General features: G+C 45.5%; 4 protein-coding genes across 4 annotated transcripts; 2 read left to right on the top strand and 2 right to left on the bottom strand.

Annotated features, from left to right (window-relative positions):
- Positions 1-4911: 4911 nt before the first annotated feature.
- PtA15_2A897 (uncharacterized protein) lies at positions 4912-6644 on the bottom strand (the record flags this gene model as incomplete). Its single annotated transcript, XM_053166964.1, has 6 exons — positions 4912-5025; positions 5151-5437; positions 5532-5708; positions 5880-6110; positions 6176-6307; positions 6584-6644. The coding sequence occupies 6 exons, from the start codon at positions 6642-6644 to the stop codon at positions 4912-4914; spliced, it is 1002 nt and encodes a 333-aa protein (XP_053018135.1).
- Positions 6645-7993: 1349 nt separating this feature from the next.
- PtA15_2A896 (uncharacterized protein) lies at positions 7994-9036 on the bottom strand (the record flags this gene model as incomplete). Its single annotated transcript, XM_053166963.1, has 2 exons — positions 7994-8310; positions 8415-9036. The coding sequence occupies 2 exons, from the start codon at positions 9034-9036 to the stop codon at positions 7994-7996; spliced, it is 939 nt and encodes a 312-aa protein (XP_053018134.1).
- A 35-nt stretch (positions 9037-9071) lies between these two features.
- On the top strand, positions 9072-9823 carry PtA15_2A895 (uncharacterized protein; the record flags this gene model as incomplete). Its single annotated transcript, XM_053166962.1, has 3 exons — positions 9072-9428; positions 9503-9604; positions 9806-9823. 3 exons carry the CDS (start codon positions 9072-9074, stop codon positions 9821-9823), a joined length of 477 nt encoding a protein of 158 aa, XP_053018133.1.
- Positions 9824-12452: 2629 nt separating this feature from the next.
- Positions 12453-13784, top strand: PtA15_2A894 (uncharacterized protein; the record flags this gene model as incomplete). The annotated part of the gene is made up of 8 exons (XM_053166961.1): positions 12453-12502; positions 12578-12588; positions 12683-12699; positions 12776-12870; positions 12956-13032; positions 13108-13186; positions 13259-13405; positions 13508-13784. The coding sequence occupies 8 exons, from the start codon at positions 12453-12455 to the stop codon at positions 13782-13784; spliced, it is 753 nt and encodes a 250-aa protein (XP_053018132.1).
- Positions 13785-17861: the final 4077 nt, after the last annotated feature.

Here is a 17861-nt window from a genome sequence, read left to right as displayed (position 1 = left end):
CCAGCTGACTTTGACTTGGCACGCGACTTGGTTGATGTGCTCAACCTTTTCTAAGGCCCCGTTTGGCAGCAGTACTGTCATGTGATGACATGCACTTACCTAATGTGATACACATCACTTGTGTATTTCATATATTTCTAAATAACTCGAGTGTTTGGCAGACACTCGAGTCATGTACTTTGATCTACATAACAAGCTGCATGGCCGGTACATACCAGCCATTGGATTGTGTATTCGATGGCCGGTAGAAATGCTCATTGAGGCAAGTTCAAGGTCGTTTCAATGACCAACTTGATCGTTCATCGAGATCAGGGAGTACATATACATACATGTAGACTCTTTGATGAACAATAGAATTGGTCACCAAAGGGAATACAAGGTCATTTCCCTTTGATGAATGACTGTATTGGTCATCAAGGGATCATCCACTCCCGATGATGGCCAACACAGTTGGTCGCTAACGAGGATGGTTGGTAGATCCAACCTTGCAGGGGACATATTCTCTTGATGAGCGGGTGTGTTGGAATCAATGGGAGTGGAGTGTGGACTAAGTTTGATGGCCGGTACAAAGTCTGTACCGGCCATTGAGGGGAGTACCGGAACAAATGTACTGGTGGGAGGGTATGGTTGGGGATGTGTTGTGTAAGTGTGCCGATATCATCCCAAATACACCCCCAGGGGTACTATGTGGGAAATGGTGGGGATGATGAGCGGTGATGACAAAAGTCGTGATGACCTTCATCACTTCTCAAATCTGCCAAACGCGCGAGTGATATGATTTGGGCCTTGGTGAGGCCCGGTTATAGAAAAGCAGTAGTTATTACATAACATCACTGCTGCCAAACGGGGCCTAAGAGATCACACCTCAAGTGTTGGTATCAGGCTTGGATTGCTTAGCCCACATTGTCATGTTCATCAACCAAACAACTGAGCACTTATTTACAGCAATCAGTGGTTCTAATTATCCACCAGCTTTAAGGAATGCTTGTTGAATTGGTTTGAAAGTAACCAACAAGTATTATGGCCTGGCCAATACCTCCCCGCTTTATAGGATTGCAATCAGTATGTTCCAGTTTCTTGTCTACATCTCATTAATTGTGTTTGATCTGACACATTTCAATCCAGTACTTCATCCATCTTTTAGGGATGAGTATATACTTCAAACTAGCAAAATGGGAGCTGGAATGGATGGCCAAAGCTATACAACCGACTTGGGATATGTGGGTAACATTCTATAAGCCTCAATAAAAAAATTCAACCCCCGTGGCATCATCAACGGTAACCACAAGCTCCAATGTAGTTATCTCAGGATTTTGATTCAAACTCAAGCTATTTTGTCTCATTACTAATCTGTACCTTAATCTTCCACAGCCTAGGACCAGCATGCTTGCAAGCCTTGGTAGTGCTGCTGCGGCTCAAGGCGGCCACCTATTGTCTGACCCTTTGGATGTTTGGCTCTCCGGGGGTCTCATACTGGATGGTAACAAACCTGTAAATCCGCTGAGGTGGTGGCTCCAGCAAAAGAAATCGGGAAACACTCATGGTGGTCTCTTATATATGGACTTCTTGAGCTGTTTGGGTGAGTTTGAAATTCACCAAAATTAGTGATCAATTGATTTAAGGGTTGGGCTTTAGGCACGCCAAAAAAATGCCAGATGCACGCCAAAAAAGGTGTGAACTCCGGACCACTCCAAGATTTTTGGAGTGGAGGATTGTTCACTCCAAAACCAGCCCCCATTTGGAGTGCCCAACATGGCACTCCAGGCTGGTATGGAGTGAACACCCTGCCACGCCAAAACCAGCCCCCCCCCCCCCCCGCCCCTCAATGACCTGTCTGCGCCGGTCATCAAGGGCAGTATGTACACTCAATGGCCGGCCTATCAGTACACTCGATGACAGACACAGGCCGGCCATTGAGCGTACACACCCCCCTCAATGACCAGCATAGACTGGTCATTGAGAGGGATCTGTCCTCTCAATGACCGGTCTATCCCGCTCATTGAAAGGACAGATCCCTCTCAATGACTGGTACAGACCAGTAATTGAGAGGAATATATCCTCTTGATGACCGGTCTATGCTGGTCATCAAGAGGGGTTTGTCCTCTTTATGACTGGTACAAATTGGTCATTGAGAGGAGCGTGTCTCTTGATGACCGGTCTATGCTGGTCATTGAGTGTACCGCAGAGCGGCCATCAAGGGGGGGGCTGGTTTTGGTGTGGCAGGGTGTTCACTCCATACCAGCCTGGAGTGCCGGGTTGGGCACTCCAAATGGGGGCTGGTTTTGGAGTGAACAATCCTCCACTCCAAAAATCTTGGAGTGGTCCGGAGTTCACCCCTTTTCTGGCGTGCATCTGGCAATTTTTTGGCGTGCCTAAAGCCCAACCCTTGATTTAACTGATCATCTGATCATCTAAAAATTCACAGCAACCTCTGTTGATGTCAAGAGAGCGTTCAGCTTTGGGCACAATTATATTCCTGGAAAGAGGTGCAAGCTCTCAGCACAATCCATAAGCCAAGGTATGATGGTGGCTTTCTATTCAAAGAATGGAAATATTGCAGAAGGGAACCTGGCTCAGTGGAAGGATGGAATTCAGCAATCAAAGAAAGGAAAGGCAAAAAATACACAAGAAAAGGGGGGGGGACAAAGATTTTTGTATTAGAATGAGTAGATTAACAAGCCCAGCTGTGTGCACAAACCTGCTCACACCTCACTGGAAGCTATGAGGTTGGTGTTTTCATCAATCCCAAAAACCCCACCAATTTCTTCCAAATGACTCCAAAACAAGTGGCTATGTGGGCCAATAAACCTAAAGATGGCAAACAGTACCCGGGTACCACCCACAGGTCTGGGTACCAGTATGATATTTAGCCCAAATGGGACACCTGGCACCGCACCCGGCACTGCTGGATGGGTGTCTGGCCGTATACTGGCGGTGTACTGGCGGTAGTTTCCCTTAAGAAACTAATCAAAAACAATCCTACAATGTATTTTGCTGGTCATCAATTTGCCTCTCTTTTTGTAAAAATTTGAAGCTCTGTAGCCTCTTTCTTACAGAGAAAGAGGCTCAAACAATTGTTTTGCCAATCTACCAATCAGGCATACCCAACCCAATGACACCATTGGGCTGCTCACCAGGGCTGAATAGGGTTGGCTGGGCAAGCCATGGCATGTGATAAGTGTCATGCCAACACAATTTGTTGGTGGTGCTGGCTTGACATTTGGGTTGGATGGGTCAGACCAACAAACTTCTGACCCATCCCTGGTGTCAATCTGTCCCCACTGCTGAGAGGTCATGCCAGACCTGTTTCTGACCCTGCAGCCAAGCCCATGTGCTTGCTTCTTCAAAAATTTGTGCTGTAACAGATGGAATGTGACATCATCAGATGTATACAGCTCTGACTTGAAAGCTCTGACTTGAAAACCCAATGTAGGTGTTCAAAGTTGAAATTTATACATGCATAAATGTGTAAATCATCAATTCATAAAACTTTGTTTGCAGGGGATCTCACCAATCTGCTTATTTCATCTTTGGCTTTCCTCAGCCACCAAAGTTTTATAAATATGTGATTTACAGATTTATGCATGGGTAAATTTCAGCTTTGAACACCATAGATGTCTGCACTGCCGTAGTCAAAATTGATGACATCACATGCCCATCAATGGAATGCCACAGAGGCAAGAGTGAGAAGGAAAGTTAATCTGAGGAGAGAATGTCACTGCAATCAGCAGCAAGCTTAAGTAAACTGACTATCTGGAGATCTAGATGCTGATCCCACCCCATGTGCAAGTAGAGATGGATCTGGAGAGCTTAATTCCACATGAGCCTTGATCACTCTGATCACATGACACGTACCTCACACATGATTTGGATGAGATCCAGCAGGGCAAGCAGACACAGGTTATGTGTGTGTGTCTGTGTTTGCTACACACCCTCAACCATATTCCCAAGTATCTGCATAACACACATATATTCATACATGATGATGAGAAGAAAAAATAAGGAAGAGAGCTAAAAAGCATAGATCTGTTAAAGAATGTAGAATCATGAAACTGCAGTGCAAACATCCAAAAAAAGATGATCTTTCTGCTTTTCTTTGGTTATAGAGAAAGGGTTATACATATATCTACTCATGTACATTCTTTGATCCAAAGCTGGTCTAAGAAGGTGAGAGAAGGAAGACACTTGCAGTCTCTGTCCTCACCAAGCCACTTTGTACGCACAAAACAGGAAGAAAGATCAGATCAACAAAAAAGCCTTGTAATCAAGCACCCTTGTTCACTGGAATGGAGTAGGAATTGGGAAACCAATACACACAGACAATCAATCAAACTTAAACACATCAAAAAACATGTCATCACTAATCATTAATACCCCACCACTATTACTAAAGAAATGAGAACAGTGAACAGAAACAAAAAGCAGGATATGGTGAAGCTAAGAAAACAGAACAGTTGATCTGTGTTTGATAATTAGTTGTTGATCATCCCCACCCTGCCCATCAGCTCATCCGATCATGGTACTGTTGTTATTGTTTTAGCGATTATGTTTGGTGGCTTGTCTCTTTTATTCTTTTGTCTTCAAAAAATTAATAAAAGAAAAAAAAGAAAAAGGACGATGATGATAAGGAGGATGATGGAGATGAAATGTTTTACTTTTGTTGTTGTTGTTGTTGACGTTGTTGATCTTCTTCAATCTTCTTTCATTTTGAATCCATTTCCTACGCACATAGGGTAGACACACACAGGGGCACACGATGCACACACACACCACAAAGAAAGAGCAAAAAAGAAGAAGGGAAGAAGAGGGGAAATACGCAACATCAGATGAAGGGAGAGCAGAAGAAGAGCCAACGAGGGGAGCCAACCGATATAGGGGATGGCCGATGGGAGAGTGGGATCAAGGAGACGTTCATGCCGGTTTGCCGCCGTCTTTTTTCTTTTGCTTTCGGGGTGGTGTCACCGGTCGTCCGGTGTTCATCCCTCCGTACATGAACTTTTGCTTCTTCTCTGCCGGTTTGAGGATCTTATCGATCGGTAAAGAGAACACAAAGAAACGATCGATAGAAAAGTCAAAACCCCGATGTTGGCCGGACATGGCCTAAAGGAACAGTCTCTCTGCTAGTTAGTGGAGGGAAAGAAGGAACGTACTTGGAAACTGCACAACAACGTTTCGTCGACGCTCATCATCGCGCCAGCGTTGTCGAATTCACCGCAGTAATTGGGGGCCGAGAAGAGGGTGACCAACTGACGTTTGGCGAAGAACTCGTAGCCGTCTTCGACGACTTGGTGGGCTCGACAGATCAGATCCATGTCGTGTTTCTGTAAGAACCGAGTGACCACGTCTGGCCCGAACGTGAATGAGACCCCTCGATCGTTTTCGGACCAGCCGGTGATATCCTTGTCAGGATCTGACCACAGCAAATCACAGAGTAGACCTATCCAATTCAAGAAAAGAAAAAGAAAAGGGAGGTGATCTCTTGTTAGATATCGTGTGATCAACCCTCGGGGGAGCAATACTCATCAACGAACCCGTGTCGGGTACGTCGGTGGGCCTCATGACGCGACGGATCTGTTCCATGCTTTGCAAGTCGGGACTCAGACCGCCATGCATGGTGAAGATTTTCTCATCGATGATAGCGGCGATTGGGAGACAGTTGAAGCAGTCGGTGAACGTTTTCCAGAGTTTGATGTTGTAACGCCGTTTGCCTGGCGAATCCCAGGAAAGCGGAGAGCGTTTTTCAAGGCCAGATGGGAAAAGAAAGATCAAAGACGCGACAAAGTCGGAGGAATGAGAGGGCAGAAGTGGACAGATTCGCAAACAAGTCAGCTCGAGTGAGGATTGATAGAGAGAGAGAGAGAGATAAGGGGGAGTCGTACATTCATCATAGAAGCCATATATCCGATTGATACTAGCGCACTCGTGGTTGCCTCTCAGGATGAAAAAGTTTTCGGGATACTTGATCTTGTAGGCCAACAACAAGCAGATAGTTTCTAGCGACTGTTTTCCACGATCGACGTAGTCCCCCAGGAACAGATAGTTGGCTTCGGGAGGGAAGCCACCATACTCGAATAATCTCAACAGATCGTAATACTGGCCATGGATATCACCTGTGATCGAAGCTTGGAGGGTCAGAAGGCTCTCTGTCTTTCTATTGGGGGATGGGGTTGCTTACCACAGATCTTGATGGGTGCTTCTAATTCAAGTAGGATAGGCTGGTTGATGAATATCTCTCTAGCGCGAGTACATAGAAACTTGATTTCGTATTCTTGTAGTTGGACCTGTTTACCGGGTCGATTTCCCCTGACTGGATGGTTATTGCGATGGCCCAAAGATCAGAGCATAAGGGGGGGGAGGAGGAGAGAGAAAGAGAGATAAGGTGGTCAGTGGCTTGGTTATCTCGATCGGAGTACTTAGTGACCAGACAAATTGTGTGTGTGTGTTTTTTTGCATTCTTTTTTTTTTTACGAGGGAAAGAGAGCTCGATGCGAGTGAGTAAAAAAAAGGAGCTGTTGGTGGGATGGTGATGTGAAGGGAAAGGAAGAGGAAGCGGGCCAGGAAACGGGTGGGGAGAGAAGGGTACCTTCGAGGAGTCGATCGATAACCGAGTCTAAGTCGATATCTTGACCGCCCTGATCAGCCATCGGAGGATATGATAAGGCTTGTGGTGTTGTTGGGTGGTGGCTGGAGGGTCGGTGAGGGCAGAGGAGGGTGAGGGAGGAGAGGAAGAGAGACGGAGAGAGAGAGCGAGCAGCGAGGAAGGCTGTTTTCGGGGCTGAGGTCGTTCGGGGGAGAGAGTGGAGGGAGTGGGTTGTGCTGGGTATGGGGGATGGGTTGGCTGCTAGTGGGGCAGTGGATGGGCTAAGTACTGCTGGGCTGGTGGCCCGGGGGGTTTCCCTCGTTCCTTGACCATTTTCTGTTTTTTCTTTTTTTTTTTTTTTGACAGCCTGCCATGTGAAGCGGCCGCTCGACTCCAATTTTAAATCGCAGCAGCGGGCAGTCCGCTCGCCTGTCGGGTGGCCGTGGAGCAGCACTCAGTTTAACTCATGGAATCGGTCCAAAAAGATCCCAAGCATACCTCCACTGCAACTCTGTCCGAACTTAACTGATGAAAGAGCACTGCACAACAGCTGAACTTTACACATCTGCGTTACCTACTGCATATGTACATAGCGGAAACAAAAACAGCGGAAACAAAAGCTCCCCCCCCCCCCTAACAAATAATTGCTGGTCAACCAAAACATCATATTTCACCTCAGCTCTGACTTGCATTAATTAGCTTTCAGTAGGGAGTCAAATCACAGGAGAAGATCATGTATCATCACCCACAGCATCTCCATTCTCCACTTCACAGTCACTCAATCATCAGTTCTAGCCATGAATCATGGCAAGCCAATTGGACACTTCCATCAAGAAACTTCATGATTGATATCCATTCAGAAAAACAAAACCCCTTGATTGGGAGTGGTGATTGATTCCACCAGAGCAGACTAGTCAAGTAATCACTAAAAAAATACTAGAGAACAGGTCAAATAAACACCATAAGCTACATACTGTGTAGCTGGAAACTTATTTGATTTTGTTTGCCTTGTTGATGGCACATAAGTGATAGTGTTCAGCTCACTAATACATATAAATCAATTTGTTCACATATATAATTTGCATACATAGAATCATTCACCTGGCCACTCGATGTTTCTACCCTTGGTAACCTTAACAAAACAAATCACGAGGTCGTACATCTTCTTGACTACAACTGGAAGGCCTACCGACCCAACAGGAAAAATGTCCGCCGAGAGAATCCGCGGGATTCTAATCCTTTTTGTGCGCAAATAGACCATTTACTTTGTTTCTTCAGAACATGGAGTCTTTCGAGAGGCGTGATGAGCAATGTGGAGCCGCAGAAACATAGTCACTCTGTATGAGTACAGTAGTCAGTAATTGTCAAGTAATTATAAGCTTTTGTTAAGGCGAAGTAGGGTGCTCTCTCGACTCAAGAGTTGAACAATCGGACGTGGCAAGAGTCATGACGGGTCTGAATGATCTCCCCGAATGGCCAAGTCGTTGCCGGCCCATCCTCGACGCGATCGGCGACTGACTCTGGTTGACCGGGATCGAGCAGCCCACATTCGACCAGGTCGCTTCGGGCCAGCCGCTTACCGTCGATCTCCCCGCTGATCGAGTCAAGCATCGACTTCATATTCGTAAACATGATCTTCTGCGAGAGGTATGGCCCGATGATGTTCAGCCGTACTGCCGCAGATAAGATCGATCGAATGTGCAGAAAGATGTGAAGATGTATCGCCCGATCTACATGAGTTGAAAAAAAAAATGCAGTCGAAACGTTTTAGTCAGTTTCTTGCTTTTTTTTTAAGCTGGTGGTAGGGCTTGTCGAAGCACCACTAGGGACCTACCAAACGAGAGCCCGAGGAGGCCGGTGACAAACGCAAAGCTAATGGGATAGTGAATAGACCCGTTGCCGCGTCTGATTTCCCGCTTGAGAGAGTCGATCAGCCGAGACTTGAGGCGTTCAAGACCCGTCCCACTCGAAGGGCCTGCAGGTGGGCCAAATGACTTGGAGTACAAGAGCAAAAATGCAGCCCCTTGGGCGTAACTGTTTCGACGATTGACCGGGGAGAGACACATCGAATCGAAGAGCTGGTTGAGCTTGTGAACAATCCTGGCGATCTGCTGTAACCTCTGTTCCTCCTCCTCCTGTGCGGCAGAAGCTTGCGATGGATCGAGGCGGTCCTGGTCTTCTGCGTTCGGTTTCAAGGTATCGGTGACGAGTGTATGCAGATGGTAAAAGAAGGCCCCACAGAGGCTGGCATAGCTCTGGGCGTTCGAGAAGGTGAACTTGACCAGGGCGTGTGAGCGGGCAAGATCAGTTTTGCAGTGGGCCAGGAAGCCGTGATTCGTGAACGACTCGAGTCCCGACGAAGAAACGAAACCGCCGACTGGCAAACTGGAGTCCGAAAGCAACAACAGCGTCAACTCTTCTGAGCTCGAGCACAGCTCCCCTGCTTCAGCCGACATCAGCCAAAACTACACCTGATCGACTATGTAAGATAATGACGCCGCCCGAAATTGCCCCCACGCCGATTGATTCCTGCAAGCGTGCAGGCCACAGACTCGGAGGATATACCACTCGGGTGCTCGGGCCGACCCCGGGGCAGAGGGATCGACACTCAGCCAAACTCAATTGTAGCGGGAAGGGGGGACTGGGGTTCAGATCGGAGTTCCCCGGAGTCCCACTTCCACCGCGCGTCCACTTATCCCAAGCCGAGCCGATCGATCTATCGACGATGCAAGTCAGCCGGCCACACCTCCAATCAGTCGCCAACAGCCTGACGGCCCTCTCGAGTGGCCCTACCCCTCTAAACCGACTGTCTCAATCAGTCAACGCCAATGGGCCCTGTCGCCAAGCGGTACGCAGCTCTCTCGATCCCGTTCCTGCTTCGTAAACCTCATCCTAACTTTTTATTGCTGGGTGTCTGATTAGTCTTCTGAATACGGGAAGTGCGTTGCTCGGAACTATCAACAGGTTGAGAGAGACTCGTGTTTGGCTGAGTTCATGACCTTCAAACAATGCGTCCAACAAACCGTAAGCTTTCCGTCCCGCTCCTCTGCCTCGTATCTTCAATAGTCATCATGTTCCTTCTCTTCTATATACTTTTATTTGTTCTTTTCATTGACCGTTCATGTACTCCTTTGGTCTTGACTTTGGCTCTTGGCTTGATACCACTAAACATCGCAAAACATCGATTTGTTTGCAATCTCAAACTACTCAACAAATCATGCACAGGTTGGTAAGAAATGGTGAAACATAGAAATAACGCATATTTTCATTTCAATAGCCTCGTTTGTTGAAGGACCTGTGTCCAATAATTTTGTGCTTTCACAACCTGTCATCGTCTAGTGGTTAGGACACCAGGTTTTGACCTGTGCTCTGGGTTTGGCCCTCAGCGACATCCTGGTAACTTGGGTTCGACTCCCAATGACAGGTCAATAGTCCCCCTGGTGTTGACGAAACTTCACCATTTGTTGTCTCAATTCGTTTTGTGGGGACTTTTTTCATCTCTCCTGCGCTTGTCTTATCGGTGGTGGTGTCGTATGGTCTATGGTCAATAGGGGGTTTCACAATCAGCATTTTTGCTTCCCGTGGCACTAAATTCCTTTACTTGCGGGTGGCTTAATTGCTTAAAAATTTGGTGTGAGGTCCCGCAAGAAATCGCCCCAAGCATCCTCATAACAATACTTGCGAGCGCTCAAACACCTTCCCGGGTTTCCTTATTGTGAAACCCCCTAGTGGTTTCCATGTTGTTGTTATTGGTGGAAATGTGTGGAGGAGTTGAAGAAATTTTTCTGAAAGTTGGGAGGCTGTGGTGGCCAAAGACCCAATTTTAGACAAAATGCAGAATGGAGGACTTCCTGTGCAATCTGGGACCCCTGCAAAAAGTCTAGATTTTTGCAGGGAAATCTAGCTTTTTGGGCTCTAGATCATCCGGGTGACCCGCAGATCTCAACGGGAAGTCACCCATTATCTATTTTCATTTTTTATTTGCTGGAAAAATAGCAATAACAAATAGCCAGCTTTCAAGTCCTCCCTTGTACTCCAAAAAAAACAAAAAGGAAAAAGCAAGGGTCAGCCTAAATGTTGGAATTTCAACTCTTCACCGGTGAGGAGAAAGAGAAGAGCTCTTGAGGGTGCTCGAGAAAAGGGGGCAGTGATGATGGATGGATCACTGGATGCGGCTCAGATGCGGAGCGGAAAAAGAAGGAGAGAACCAATGAGTTGATTACTCTGGACTAGGCTATGGTTATATAGACTATGTACATGACATCAACTTGTGGGTGAGAATAAAATGAATAAAAAAATTATAATGAATAAGAAACTTCTCGACTCATTGCAACATGTCAAAAGGTACATCAATATCCCCAGCAGAGAGTGCGCACACAAGAGGATAAGAAGGATTTGGGAAAGTTTGACAAACTGATCTAGGCAAGGAGCAAAGTCAACAAGGCTAGTACGGTGAGCAAACATGACCACTAAATACAAGCAGACCATATATGTGGACTCATAAGTATAGAATATCTTTGATCTGAAAACAAGCCCGTAGGGGAGGATAAATAGGGTGAAATGGTGGGAGGAGAAAGTGTAGGGATTTTAGGGATGAGCTTGGAAACAAGACTGAAATTCAACACTAAATGCACTGCAAGAAAATCCCAAAAGCACTCCAAAAGTGAGTGTATGGAGTGTGCACTCAGTCTCAAGTGATTTTTTGGAGTACAGACTAGAGTACCCCAATTCAATTGGAGTGCAGAACTGGGGAATCAAGATTCTTTGGAGTGCACCACAAAGAGCTCCAGTGGCCAGCAAATGTAATGAGTGCCCATGAGTCTCACTCCATCAGATTGGAGCACAAACCTCTGCCCAACATTGAAGATCCAACAGAGAAAATTGAAGAGAAATATTGAAAGTTTGGGTTGATTACTCCCTATGCTGGGATACCCGAGATTGTTGAAGTTTGAAGAATGTAGAGAGAAAAAGAATCAGGTCAATTACGCTTGACTCAAAGCTACCTTGATGGAAAAAAAAATTGTTGATCCGGTATGGCAAGATTTACAGGCTCATAACCTGATATGACCAAAAGCGTATGGATTGCGTGGAAGTGAGGAATAAGCTCTGCAGCTTATTCCCCAAATGCATAGTATGGTCTTTGGGCAGGCAAGTGTCACTAACTGTAACCTAACCACTTGGGTTACAACAAATACTAGGGAGTTTCAAAGTTGGCCAGATGCAACTTGCATGCACTTTTGCAAGCTGGTGTTCAAGTTAATGCTTGAAAACTGAGTTGCAAAAGTGCATGCAAGTCACATTTTACTACACCCCCCAACCCTGCTTGAATGTTTTTTTGAATGTTGGTGTTCAAGAAAAGCCTTGAACACAACTTGCAAAATTACATGCAAGTCATGCATGGCCAACTTTGAATCCCCCTACTACAATATATTGTTGCTTTTATATTTTCAGCATGGGATTTATCTTGTTTTCTTTCTCAAAATCATTATTTTTACAAATACATACTTTGTATGTTCTGACTTCACAATTGGAGATAAAAACTCATTTTCTGCTACAGAGTCTGTGTGTTCTTTACACTGAACCCGGCTGGGTTTGGGTGGCCCATTGGCAAGCCTGCCCTATTGCCATCCCTATAGGAGTGTGCAACATGGGGATGTGGGATGCAGGAATATCCGCGGATATCCGGATCTCTACTCATATCCGCAGATTCAGGATCCTTGGAGGTAGATTCAGGATCTTTGGATCACAAATATCTGGCGTGATCCGCGGGGCTTAACCGGATGTACCGGATTGTTTACTGATCCCGCACGGGATATGTATTAACATTCTTGACGGAGTGGGCGTGAAACTGGACCACGGCATCAATACAGAAATGTCGCACTCTGATTTAGCTCACAAGGACGCCAAGTTCATCGTCTTCTCGTAAGTTGAACACTTCCTTTACTTCCTTGTCCGCGCGAACTGATTATGTGAGAATTATGCAATGTCAATGTTTAGCGACTTTGACGGTTTGTCCTTCACAAAATCCACCTTTGCCTGTCTCACCTTTCGATTATTTCCAAGCAAGCTGATTCATACTTTTTTACCGTTGTATCGATGAAGGCACAATTACCAGCGAGGTTGGCCACTTCACTTCAAACCGCAGACGCCTGCTCGTGTTCATGACTGAGATTGCCGGACGTCTTGAATTTCTAGGATAGTAATGATCACATGACGGATAACCTCGGATTTGGACGCGAGCGTCGACGAGAGCAAAACCTTGCGGTATTGGAAGGAAAAGCTACATTCAGGTCTGTCCCTCCCCCAGCCGGACCACACCTCAAATAACCATACACAGCTCATTGACATTATCATCGGGCCATCGCTGCGGAACAGAGACATGTTTAAGGAGATGATTGAGAGTGCTAGTGCCAAGCATTCATTTGACGAATGCCGGGATATTGTCAAGAAGAGTTGAGTCGAGCGAGATGTTCTTCCAGCTTGACCAGAGCGAGCTAAACTAATTAGGGAATCAACAAAAAATATAGATATCCAATTGGATCCAGGCTTCAAAGATTTCTTGGATTGGGCAAGATCAGCAAATGTCCCGGTAGTGATTGTGTCCAGGTAGGCATCTGACCAAGTTGCCTTCATACTTGGACATTAGAAAAATGATGGACCTTGTTTTTACGCACATAGTGGAATGGTTCCTATAATTCGAGCAATCTTGGAAAACTTGATCGGAAAGGAAGAGGCTGATCGGATTGAAATCGTGGCTAATGAAGTGGATACGACCAAAGGTTCTGGTCCTGGACAATGGACCATCAAATATCGACACCCTGAATCGTCAGTGCTTTATTTCCTCCCAATATTTTCCCCTGCAGTCGGGTCATCTCGTGGAATCGTTGATGCTGATAGAAGCTTACGTGTGTCACCAAAAAAAAATAGTGGATTCGGGCATGACAAGGACCGATGCATATCGCCTTATAGATCGCTTTCGGAGCGTCCTACGATTTTCTTTTGTGGCGATGGAGTCTCAGATCTCTCTGCAGCACGATCAGCCGACTGCTTGTTTGTCAAGATAAAAGAAGGCACGGGCAACGACCTTGCCAAACACTGCGAATCCGAAGGAATTAAGCACGTCAAGTTTCACAGCTTCACTGAGGTCAAGCAGGTTGTTCAAAGCGTGGTCCAAGGCAAGAAGGTCGAAGATGTCCTTAATTGAAGTACATGCGCATATGAGAGAAACTATTTTCTTTACCAGAAAGCTTGGAGCTTTTCTTTTTTTATTATTTTGGTGTATGGCTTTATTATTGATTTCTACATTACCTTCTGGCTGGAGTATCCCACAGCCCTCTCGTCCCTTGCAGGTTATGTAACAGTCTGGTGCTCAGTCGGCGGTCTATCACTATGCGCCTTGGTTGGAGGGGTCAATAAGCAGCTCCATTTCAGAATATGAACTCAGTTTTGCCTGAAGTCTACTCCAAGACCACCTTGTCAAGGATGATGGATCCTCTCCGAGGAGGCCTGGAGGAGAGGCTTACGTGTAAAGTCGGGGTTGTGGCCTGAGAAGAACATTTTGTTTTGCACAGTTTGTTGTGTTTTGACTTCAACATCCTGTAGCACCTACAAGTAAGCATCTTACAAAAGAATAAAAATTTGGGGAAGTGAAGCCTACCTTGCCTATCATTCCTAAAAAAAATGTGCATTCTTGAGGTTTCTACATGTGTTTCAAGAAACCCATTTTTGAGTCTCTGAGGGGGCTTTGAGGGTTGTGAAAGGGGTGTCATTGTGATGGTGTGGTCTGCCCCCGCAAGTGAAAGAATTCAAACGACTAGGATATTATTTCTTCTAGTTAGATTCTGTATTTACATTTAACATTTGTTTTCTTTTAATTAAAAAGGAAAAAGTCTGTATAGGATTTACCTAGGAGCAAGCAACTGGCCGCTCTTTCTGATGAAGTTGAGAAAGAAGATGAGAAAGCTGAGTCTGTGACTGGTCGGATTGTTCTGCGGCAATCTGCATAGACCGTTATCTGTCAGCTCTCGATCAACCAGCTTTCTCTTGGTAGACTCTGCTTGGTTCTTACGCTATTTGCGCCTCTGGGCCCTTAGGGTCCGTTTTGTTTTGCTTCGGTAAAGCGACGTAGAAGCCGAGCAACGTTATCTGAAGTAAGATTGCTCGTGAGTCTCATGTCTTGCAGCCTTAGCTGTGAGATCTTTTTAACTCACCGATTGTCTTTCCTGCTGAGTGCAAGGAATCGGTTGCGTCGATCTTGTCCTTGTCGATTTTATCTAAAGGAGATGAGATGAGGCGTTAGCGCTCATCTAGTCAGCTTTTGTTTAAGAGAGAAGTTGTCAGCTGCTCACCTTCGGTGTTGGCTGATATTCTGGCTCTAAGCGACTGGGGGCCGGGATTATCCACGAGCCTAACTTTATTGCTCTGTGAAGTCGAACCTGAATACAACAGATTTACTGCGTCAGTGTTGCGGCTCCACGCGGCTATTTTGGGCTGCGGAAATGGTTCGCTTTGCTTACCATTGTCACTGCAAAAAAAACTGTGTCAACTGTGAGCAGTTGACATGCGGTAACTCTGAGGAAGCTTGTGGTGTTACACCAGCCTTACTCAAGGTTTGACTCAACCCAAGCTTCAATGCACAGTCACTGTACACCTTGCACAGTGACTGTGCCAACAAAGACACTTGTGCATTCAGGTGGAGTTACAATGGCAGCTTGGCTTGAGTATCCTGCATGTCAACTGCAAGCAGTTGACCAAGTTTTTTTTGCAGTGTGTCCGCAGCTAAATGAGCGCCCGGCCGCTTTCCCAATTTATGGGTGCTGCGCCGTTTGCCTAGGCGTGATTTCTCACAGCAAGCAATCTGTAACTCCTGTGACATATTGGCCAAATTTACAAGTGATTTCAACCTGGTTGATGGTTTTTTTTTAAAGAAACGGACTTACTCTGTGCACTGCAAAAAGCTCTTTGCGCACTGTGCAGTGGGTTATCCAAAGTTTTCACCTCCACAATTTTCAATGCAGAAGCTCAGGTCACAGACTTTAATTCATGAGATTGGCCACAGGGGTGGGAGAGAAGTTTCAAAGAATGATTATGAAATAAAAAAAAGTAAAAATGTGAAAATTATTTAATTTCTTGCAAATTTCTCAGAAAGTTCATTACTGCTCAAACCAAGAAATTGGAGAGCACAGTATGGCATGCAATAAGAATGATAAAAAATGAAAATTTTTGAAACCATTTTCAATAATTTTTGGGTGGATGGGCTATCCACCAATTTCAAATTGAACTCAGGGACTGTAGCCCAAATAACCACTAATTTGACTCAATTTATTTGATCCAATAAAAATCATTGGCAATGGTTTCAAAAATTTCCATTTTTTATCATTCTTGTTGCATGCCATACTGTGCTCTCCAATTCTCCCTCCTTGGTTTGAGCAGTAATGAAAATTCTGAGAAATTTGCAAGAAATTAAATAATTTTCACATTTTTACTTTTTTTTATTTCATAATCATTCTTTGGAACTTTGTTTCCACCCCTGTGGCCAATCTCATGAATTAAAGTCTGTGGCCTGAGTATGGAGGTACTGGCCCGCCAACTTTGCCAGAAAAGTTGAATTTCTGCCCCTGGACTGCCACATTGGCCAGTCAGTTTTCTGCCAAACTTGCCAAAGTTGTGGCACTGAACCACCATCCATGCCGGGGCGGAAACAGACCCCTCCCCGGGTAGATCACCGCAGTGGTACCCGGGCTGTGAGCCCGGACTGGTACATCTGTCTTGACAGGCAACCGGAGGGACATATATTACCCCTCTCAATGATTGATACAACATTGGTCAGTGAGGTGTTTACCTCAATGGCCAATATAACACCGGTCAGTGAGGTGTAAACCTCAAAGACCAATACAGCATCAGTCAGTGAGGTGTGTGTGTACCTCAAATACCAATATGATACTGATCAGCAAGGTACCTCAATGACTGTTATTGTAGCTGGATGAATGGTGTCATGTCATTAATCAAGGCATGTATCTTGATGACTGGCATTATATGACCAATATTAATTGGGCTGGTCAGTGAGGTGTATACCTCAATGACCAATACAATATTGGACATTGAGGTGTGTACCTCAATGACTGGGACCGTACCAGTCAAGGAGGTGTGTACCTCACTTTTTATCAAGTATTGATGACTGGAACAATACCAGTCATCAGGAGTATATGTCCCTCTGCTTGCCTGTTGAGAGAGATGTACCGGTTTGGGCTCACAGCCCGGGCTGGGCACCGCTGCGGTAATCTAGATGGGGAGGGGTCGGTTTGAGCCCTGGAATGGATGGTGGTTCAGTGCCACAACTTTAGCAAGTTTGGCAGAAAACTGGCCAAATTGGCAGTCCAGGGGCGGAAATTCGACTTTTATGGCAAAATTGGCGGACCAGTACCTCCATACCTGAGCTTCTGCATTGAAAATTGTGTAGGTGAAAACTTTGGATAACCCACTGTACAGTTATGGTGTTCAAAGTTGGTTTGCATAATTTTATGCATGCATAAATCATAAAATCATAAAAATATTTTGGTGAGGAAATTTTGTATTACATAATCAGACAGCCATATCCCCTGCAAAAAAGATTTTATGATTTTATGATTTATGCATGCATAAAATTATGCAAACCAACTTTGAACACCATAAGTGCGCGAAGAGCTTTTTGCAGTGCACGAAGTAAGTCTGTTTTTTTAATAAAAAAAACCATCAACCAGGTTGAAATCACTTGTAAATTTGGCCAATATCTCACAGGAACTACATGTCAGAATATCTGTCTCTCTGTCCGCTCACATTCCCCTACCATCCCCAGTCCCCAGTAAATTTTCCAGTGCCCAGTCCCCAGTAAAGTATTCTGTCTTCAGTCCCCAGTCCCCAGTCCCCAGTAAATTATTCAGTCCCCAGTACCCAGTCCCCAGTAAATTATCCAGTCCCCAGTCCCCAGTCCCCAGTAAAGTATTCTTTCCCAGTCTCCAGTAAAGTTCCCTGTTCCTGTCCTGTCCTCTGTCCAGTTCCAGTTCCTGTCCCTGTCCCCTATCCCAGTTCCTGTCCTGTCCCTGTCACTGACTTGTTATTACAGATGTTAGTTTATTTTGTCTTGTATGTTACATGCTGTTAGGCCCCCTCTGGATCTTGTGCAGGGGGCTCTCTAGTTGTGTATACATGTCCGCTCCTCAAGTATGAAATAAAATCATCGAGTCAGAGCCCAACAACAAGAGACCCACTTTTGCCCAACCTGAGTCAAGCTCCTCTTTCAAAA

Source organism: Puccinia triticina, chromosome 2A (assembly GCF_026914185.1).
Source record: "Puccinia triticina chromosome 2A, complete sequence".
Classification (NCBI taxonomy): Eukaryota; Fungi; Basidiomycota; class Pucciniomycetes; order Pucciniales; family Pucciniaceae; genus Puccinia; species Puccinia triticina.
This window is presented reverse-complemented; position numbering and strand designations above follow the sequence as displayed.